This window comes from Alosa sapidissima, chromosome 1 (genome assembly GCF_018492685.1).
Source record: "Alosa sapidissima isolate fAloSap1 chromosome 1, fAloSap1.pri, whole genome shotgun sequence".
In the NCBI taxonomy this organism is placed as follows: Eukaryota; Metazoa; Chordata; class Actinopteri; order Clupeiformes; family Clupeidae; genus Alosa; species Alosa sapidissima.
The window spans coordinates 25368902-25378082 of NC_055957.1; the positions used below are offsets into that span (position 1 = coordinate 25368902).

The window sequence follows — 9181 nt, forward strand, 5'->3', positions numbered from 1 at the left end:
TTAGCTCAGTAACCAACACCACTACATCATATTACAGTGGTCAGTTAGCTCAGTAACCATCACCACTACATCATATTACAGTGGTCAGTTAGCTCAGTAAACACCACTACATCATATTACAGTAGTCAGTTAGCTCAGTAACAAACACCACTACATCAAATTACAGTGGTCAGTTAGCTCAGTAACCATCACCACTACATCATATTACAGTGGTCAGTTAGCTCAGTAACAAACACCACTACATCATATTACAGTAGTCAGTTAGCTCAGTAAACACCACTACATCATATTACAGTGGTCAGTTAGCTCAGTAACAAACACCACTACATCATATTACAGTGGTCAGTTAGCTCAGTAACCATCACCACTACATCATATTACAGTGGTCAGTTAGCTCAGTAAACACCACTACATCATATTATAGTGGTCAGTTAGCTCAGTAACAAACACCACTACATCATATTACAGTGGTCAGTTAGCTCAGTAAACACCACTACATCATATTACAGTGGTCAGTTAGCTCAGTAAACACCACTACATCATATTATAGTGGTCAGTTAGCTCAGTAAACACCACTACATCATTACAGTGGTCAGTTAGCTCAGTAACCATCACTACATCATATACTGCACCCCTCTGGGATGACAGGTCTGAAGAAGAATTCTGATTATTTTCTTGTTTGTGTGTGTGTGTGTGTGTGTGTGTGTGTGTTGTTTGTGTTTGTGTAACTCCATAGCGCAGTACTTTTCAAGCACCATGATGATTGTGGGGCTGTCCGTGGTTGTCACAGTGTTGGTGCTTCAGTTCCACCACCACGACCCTCAGGCAGGAAAGATGCCAAAATGGGTATGTCTCTGTCCAGTGTATCTGCATCTGTGTGTGTGTGTGTGTGTGTGTGTGTGTGGGTGTGTGTGTGTGTGTGTGTGTGTGTGTGTGTGTGTGTGTGTCTGTCTGTGTGTGTGTGTGTGTGTGTGTGTGTGTGTGTGTGTGTGTGTGTGTGTGTGTGTGTGTCTGTGTCTGTGTCTGTGTGTGTGTGTGTGTGTGTGTGTGTGTGTGTGTGTGTGTGTATGTGAGAGAGGATGTGCATTTTTAAAGCAGCCCTGGTCCCCAGAAGTGGCCCATGTCAGACTCTACGTCTCCATCTGTCCGAGACGTGCACGGACACACACTCTCCCAGAGGTGGCAGTCTACCAGTGGGGCTAGGACAAAGCAGAGGTGACTCTATTCAGTGTTGAGCTAGTTCACATGGCTGTTGGGTTGAGCCTGTGCTGGATTTACATGTAGTCATTTAGGAGAGGCTATTCTTTCCAGGTTGTATTATTCTTATCTAAATTTAATTTTATATTTTGATGTGTCATTTTATGTATCATCCCTCATTGCTTCATTGTTGTGCTTTCCTTTTCACTGTTACTGTAAGCACCTTGTACAGTATATCTGGCTCAAAAGGTGCTATTTAAATAAAGAGCATAAACACTTGAAAGATGGAATGCATTAACCTAAAATATTAAAGGTACACTATGCAGGTTTAGGTGTTTTTGGCTGTAGAGCTCCCTCTAGAGTCGCGATATATTTATATTTTACTCTGTTGTAAATAGCAAACTTCTCGTGACTTGTCCCCCCTGTACACACTAAAAATGCTTTAGTTGTGGAGGTGAAGGATTAACAACAGGCAAAAACTATCTTCAAAGAGCTACATCTACTGACTAGGTAATGTTTCACGATTCTCACAAGATTTGTCGGGTCGCTGTTCTTGAAGTTGCATGGCTGGTTGTCTCTGTAGCGACTCGCTACGTACGTCTATGCTGTATAGCTATGCTAGGTGAACGATTCACCTGTTACAAGTTTGTTTACCATCAAATTGGCTTCGTAAAGGTTATATTAAGGTGAAAATCTTGTATAGTGTACCTTTAAGACACTCAACCCATTAAGTTATGGGAGCAGGGCAGCATTTATGTACTTAGCATTTGTAGTGCACCATATACATGGTCATGGCCTTGAGAATCTTCCCTAGCCAGCACATCTGTCACCATCCATCAAGACATAAGAGGAGAGGGGAGCAGAGGCACTCACTCACACAACTGTACTCTACTCAGACATATAATGGAAGCATATGATGCTATGATGCAAACTGTAAGTGAATCTAAAGGTGGGAAAGTAATCTGAAGTCTACTTAGGTCTGCTCTGCTTTGGGGAAAATAATGCTGGATCAAGCAATTTTCCCATTAGAACCTGATTGCAGGGAGGTCAATGTACGGTCCAGGTCAACAGAGTCACCAGAGTCATCGCAAAGCATGGGGTTCAAAGACAGAACCAGTCAGCGCAAAGCCAACTGTGCCACAACATGTGATATGTTTAGTGTATGAGATAAGGTCACGAAAAAACACAGTAGAGATGTTTTGTGTGTCTCACTAGCAGTCCATAATGTATAACATGGAATATATACACACATATATGTATGTAATATGTGTGTGTGTTTGTGTGTGTGTGTGTGTGTGTGTGTGTGTGTCTGTCTGTGTCTGTGATCATAAAGATATGTTTAACATGGAAATGTCGTAAGGTTTTTAGTTCCTCTACAAGAGCATTAAGGATCATCACTTCATCACATCAGGAGCATCACTTTGCTTTACTGAATCTGAGTGTGTGTATGTGTGTGTGTGTGTGTGTGTGTGTGTGTGTGTGTGTGTGTGTGTGTGTGTGTGTGTGTGTGTGTGTGTGTGTGCATCCCTAGGTGCGGGTGGTACTGTTGAACTGGTGCGCGTGGTTTCTGCGCATGAAGAAGCCTGGTGCGTCGCGTGTGCGGGGCGCTGGAGGAGGAGGGGGCTGTAAGTACACCCCAGCGTCACCTCCCCTGCACAGCGCCAGCAGCATCCAGATGGGCGCCATACCAGGCCAGCCGGCAGGCACCAACGGCCACATGAACCTGTACTTTGGCTACCACTCCATGGACGAAGGCTGTTGCCCAGCTAGCAGTGACTCAGGGGTGGTGTGCGGGCGGGCCGCGGTGTCCCCTCATGAGGAGCAGGACGCCCCGCGCACACTGAGCGAAAGGTCTCCTGAGCTGCAGCGTATCCTGGAGGAGGTGTGTTTCCCCAGTTGATGTGTTTGAATGTGTGTTTGTGTGTGTGTGTGTGTGTGTATGTGTGTGTGTGTGTGTGTGTGTGTATGTGTGGTGTGTGTGTGTGTGTGTGTGTGTGTGTGATGTGTGTGTGTGTGAGTGTGTGTGTGTGTGTGTGTGTGTGGGTGTGGGTGTGCACATGTCTGTGTAATTGGTGACCTGACCACAGTCTCATGAAATATTCAAATAATGCAAGTTTTCCTGTAGAGGTTGATTAAAAATTGAGGGTCCATTAAAGGTACAATATGTAATTATGTTGTCATAAACCTGTGAGACAGTGCAATTCTGAAAGCATGACCTCCAATGGTAGAACTTTTTTATGCAGTTCATTTATTTTACATGGAAATAATAATAAAAAGCTGCGCATATACAGATATACTCTTACTGCCTTCCATTCCTATGGCAGGCATCATAGAAAATGGCATTTCATTTGATGATTTGTCTGTTTGTTGACAGCATCATGTAAACATGATGGATATGCTGTTGTACCTCCATAAATGGGTTTCAATGTGACTTCCACAAGCGCTCCAGTTGAGAAATGGAAATCTCTCTCCCAACCAATGGGGGCGATCCCCTAACCTCTGTTCGTCTTCATCTCATGGGTGCCTTTCTGTCATACAGGCCACTCTTAGCTTAGCTGATCCCTAGCTCACTGTCGTGCACTCTTAGCTGATCCCTCTTAGCTTACTGTTGTGCAGCCAGACAAGTGGTAGTGCCAGTGCCATCACAACAGGCCCTGTTGTCACTGTATGTCACCACAGACGTATTCCCTGTCACTACAGTCCCATTATTGAGCCACACAGTATACATTCATCAGAAAAAGCAGGTCATATTATGTCATGGCTTTGCAAAACAAATCTAAAGCTACATCTATGAAGTTGCCAAATACAAAATAGAATGGCATGAAATATAGGAAGTTCTGTCTCACTGTGTGGATTCATTGGTTAGTGGTGCTTCATATGTTTCACTTTCAGTGTGTTAACTACTGTGTGTGTGTGTGTGTGTGTGCGTGCGTGTGGGTGTTGTGGCAGGTGTCTTACATTGCCCAGCGGTTCCGTGAGCAGGACGAGGGCGAGGCGGTGTGCAGCGAGTGGAAGTTTGCGGCGGCCGTGGTGGACCGCCTCTGCCTGGTGGCCTTCAGCCTCTTCTCCATCATCTGCACCTTCACCATCCTCATGTCTGCGCCCAATTTCATCGAGGCTGTCTCCAAGGACTTCACTTAACTACAACACCTCCTTTTTTGGTTCTCTCTCTCTTTCTTTCTTTCTCTCTCTGTCTCTCTTCTTTGTCTCTATCTGATCAAATGCACACATTAAGTGTTTGGAGTGGAAAGAAACATTATGTCTCTCAATTAGTATGAATGGAGATCTTCAGATAAGGTGTGTGTGTGTGTGTGTGTGTGTGTGTGTGTGTGTGTGTGTGTGTGTGTGTGTGTGTGTGTGTGTGTGTGTGTGTGTGTGTGTGTGTGCGTGCGTGTGCGTGTTCATGAGCGTGCACGTGTTTCAGTTAGAAACAAGCTACTGCTGCCTTTGGTGTATGTCTGACTTTAATCATGTTCTCCATCACATTGCCTCTGTCCTTATATGATCAAATCAGTTTGGACATGTTTAGGTTATGTTGTTTAAAAGGGTGTGCGACTCTAAGTGTAAAAATGAGTGAGAGCGTCTTTGTTTCCTATACAGAGTGGCTCTCTTTAGCACTCACTAGATCTCAAATAGGTGTTAAACTTACCAGACAGAATAAACAGTGAAATTATTTTGTAAATCATTTGGGCTGCCCACTGTTCTTGCCAGGCGTCAAACCCTCTTGGGAAAACCTTCAGACACAAGACAGGCTCTTAGGAATGTTGGTAGGTGGCCATTAGTTGGAGAGGATGCACACTGTGAACCCAACACTCGTCCAAATGCAATAGACTCACTGTGAACTCAACAACACTGTGAACTCTGCAATCAGAGTGCTCTGCTCCAGTCGTCCTCTCCCTGGTAGATGCAGGTGCTTTTCCTCACGGCGTGTTTCTCTGGGGGCAAATCAGGAAATGAAATGGCCTCTGTGTGATGAGGACGGGCGCTCAAGCTGTCTCCCACACTACAAGATTGTAGCCTGCTGTTGTTCTGTTGAGGACGTCTATTTGTTGGCAATGTAACATACTAAAATGTATTACAAATTCTACTTGTTATTTTTCTATATGTGTACATATCCTAGTTATTTAATCCTCTGTTCCTCCATTGACCCTTTGTAAAATAGCAGAGAATCACATGAAGACCATAAGGATGACGTATCAGCTGTATGATATCCAGAGGTATGGTCTTCTGGGCTGGAGAGCCGTCCGTCTCTATTGTGTGTTTGTCGTTCTGTTGACCTCTCCTGTGTAAAGTGTGCTGTGTCCTCATCAGTATGGTCAGTACTGGACATACTCTGGCGCTTAAGCGTGTCCTTGCGTCTCTTTGCTTACATTTCTTTTCGTGGCCTCTTTGTATCCAGCTCTGCTATACATTGGTCTCAGAATCTGGGGGTAACCACCGAGGAGTACAGTACACAACACAGGATGTTTTGGTAGAAAAACTAGACTTTAAAAAGAAAACCAAATAAATTTTCTTCTGATGCACAGTGTCTGAAATGCCTTCTTTACCAAAAATGGGTGGTCTGAAATTGACATAGCATTGCATTAAAGGAGAATTCCGGTGTGATATTGACCTAAGGTGTGTTGAAACATGATACCGAGTGTGAACGTATGTCTCATAGCCCATCTCAGCTTGTCCCCTGCACTCCAAAATCTGGCGCTAGTTAGCCGATGCTACCAACAGCTTTTTCAATGGTGGTGCTTCGGCATCGGGCTAGCCATGCAAATAAATCACTGTTTTACACCATTTACGAGGCTCAATGTATCTCCACACTTCATTGGTAGACTTCCGAGGGCCCTGACATTTAAAACGAGACATTGAGAACTTTAAAAAAGCACTGGTAGTTTACTTACGAGACGATTTATACAGACAGTATCTTCACGAAGTTTAGCGTTTGCAGCCATCTTGAATTTAGTCACGATAAGTCGAGCGAGTCAGATTCCAAAAATAATTCCGTGGAAATGCATGGATTCCAGTTGCTGCTACTGGAAGAAACTGGAATCCATGCATTTCCACTAAATTATTTTTGGAATCTGATCCCTTATCATACCTGTTCATTCTTACTCGTCGCTCGACTTATCGTGACTAAATTCAAGATGGCTGCAAACGCTAAACTTCGTTAAGATACTGTCTGCATAAATCGTCTTGTATGAAATTCTTAGGCTAAGTGCCTGGTCAAGCTGGCTGTAGAGGTCTAGCTCAGTCCCTGTGATGTGGTTGTGCTTACCTGACCACCCTCTTCAGAGCCATACCAAGTGGTGATGCTGTCACTCAGAATACTTTAATGGTACAGCGGTAAAGGTCAGCGAGTATTCTGGAGTTCATGCCAAACCTCCTTAGCAGAGCCGCTGTCTCGCTGCCTTCATGCCATTCACACCTATGCAGTGTGACCAACTCAGAGCCTTGGGAATCTGAAGCAGCTGACTCCACTGCTGAACCCCAAATGTGTATGCGGGTGGTCTCATCCCTGCAGCCTCCTGTGGTCTCTGATCAGCCCCTTTAACTGCACCTCTTAGTGTAATAACACAGCTGAAATAAATGCAAGCCATCATCACTGACCTCAGAACAAAACACTTGAAATAGAGCATCACAGGAATTTAAAATTCACACAAAACAGGCATATCAAAATGCTCTTCTCTCTGAAACAAAACAGCACTTATGCCAGCCTTTGGGCAATTTCCTTAAAAGCATCAGACGTGCCGCACTCAATACACATACAAACACACACACACAAACACATAGTTGAGTTGTGTGTCTTACATGAGTGAAAAAGAAGTTTGAGGTGAATTCACGTTCACAGTTGTCACGTTCACAGTCTTCAGTCTGACATGCACAATTATTGTACCCTTTACTATACCCTTTATTATACCCCCTGCCCGCCCCCCACCCCCATGATCAACCTAAAGGGGCCATTTTCTCAATTATTTTTAAGAACTGTGTGCCTACAACAAGACCAAATCCATAAAAGCACATGAAAGTATAAGAATACATTGATGACATCTATTACATTAATCACAATTAGATAATTTTAAGAAACCGATTGAGCCAGAGGAAAGTTTCTGTTTCACACGCACTTCAGAGTCTAAGCCCACCCCCGCATAAGAACCTCAGGGAGGAATAACAAAGGAGATGCGGAATGCTAAAACATAAATATACTAAAAATAAAGATTCAACAAACGCATCCCAACTTCTCTCTCTCTCTCTCTCTCTCTCTCTCTCTCTCTTACACACACACACGCGCACACACACACATACACATACACTGATAAACCCAATTTTCCACACATATCTAATCTGATAATAAGCAGGAGTTAATAATATTAAGTGGGCTACTCTCTTCCTAGGATTGGGCCTGCTGGTGTTTCTGCTGGCAGCCAATTCTTGATAGATCTCATTAGGTAACACACACGCACACACACACACCTTGCACACCTCACACAAACACATGCTATATCTCTGGCACACACACACACACACCATGCACACCTCACACAAACACATACTATCATTCACAGACACGCACACACATCTCACCTTACACACGCTGTCTCTCTCTCACACACACCATGCACACCTCGTCTTACACAAACACACGCTGTCTCTCACTCCCAAAATACATGCACATTGTGCACATATAATGACAGCAATCATCTTATAAAATTTGACTGCTTGAATGATTGGGTTAGTGGATGGGCTTGAGGTCTGTTGAACATGCCAAACCAGTCACAAGGCATCTGTCAGCTTCTGATACAGCAGTGCCATCTCCTCTCCCCTAGTCACGTCCTCTATAGAATAGTGAGTCAGTTCTTTCACAGACAATAGCAAATGTCACATCTGAAGTCATATAAATATGGGGCTATGTTAAACTGTATCAAAATTAGAAGTTAATCTCTGACAAGTCTTCTTTGAAGGGCACAGATTTCATCTCTCACAGCAGCAATGTCTCCATCCATCTGTGTCTGCCCTGTCCCTTGGATGGATGGATGATGGAGAGTGAAATGCAATCTCTTCTGTCAAATTACTGTGACACACTGTGCTCTGGAGACAGTCTCTCTCTCTCTCTCTCTCTCTTTCTCTCTCTCGCTCTCTCTCTCTCTATATATATATATATATATATATATATATATGTGTGTCCAAACTATGACTGAGATTCTAAATAGTGTAAGTATGAATACCCAGGAGATTCTCACACACCCTGCAGAGAACGAAAACTTTCTCTGTTCCTCTATCTCTTTGTCTTAGAAATGCTGTGGCCTACTGGTTAGCGCTTCAGACCTGTAACCGGAGGATTGCCGGTACGAACCCCAACCAGTAGGAGCGGCTGAAGTGCCCTTGGCAAGTGAAGGGCAAGGCACCTAACCCCTCACTGCTCCCCGAGCGCCGCTGTTGTAGCAGGCAGCTCATTGCGCCGGGATTAGTGTGTGCTTCACCTCACTGTGTGCTGAATGTGTTTCACTAATTCACGGATTGGGATAAATGCAGAGACAAAATTTCCCTCACGGGATCAAAAGAGTACATATACTTATACTTAAACATCATCCATAACTCACTATGACATCCTCTGTCCTATGCAATAAATAAAAAATAAAAAACGTCCACAATCTGAACGCAATATCCCACAGAGCATCTGCTAAACACTGAGCATTTACCAGGCATCTGCCAATCCACAAAGCTGTTTGTCTCTTTCTTAATTACCACCAGTGGGTCTCTCTAAACACAGATGGAATATTGTGGTAGAGGGACAGAGGTCAGATTGCTGGAGGAACGGGCCAGACATCACTGGTAGCAATAGACAGGAGACAAAAAGGGGCAGTGCAATATATAATACAATTCTCCATCAAACCTACATCTTGCTCACCCTTCTGTCCTTGAAAAAATTGACCCACTCTTTCAAGTCCACCTTTATGTGGTCAATAATAGTTACTATGACAACGCAAGCCTTGCT

General features: G+C 43.9%; 1 protein-coding gene across 1 annotated transcript in view; it reads left to right on the plus strand.

The window, feature by feature from the left end:
- chrna8 (cholinergic receptor, nicotinic, alpha 8) overlaps window positions 1–4541 on the plus strand; it is a 35563-nt gene extending 31022 nt beyond the window's left edge. Inside the window, exons 10-12 of the mRNA XM_042098789.1 lie at window positions 737–846; window positions 2729–3079; window positions 4147–4541. Coding sequence (XP_041954723.1) covers window positions 737–846; window positions 2729–3079; window positions 4147–4338 — 653 coding nt within the window. The 3' untranslated portion in view covers window positions 4339–4541. The remainder of the gene's footprint in view (window positions 1–736; window positions 847–2728; window positions 3080–4146) is intronic.
- The last annotated feature ends 4640 nt before the right edge of the window (window positions 4542–9181 follow it).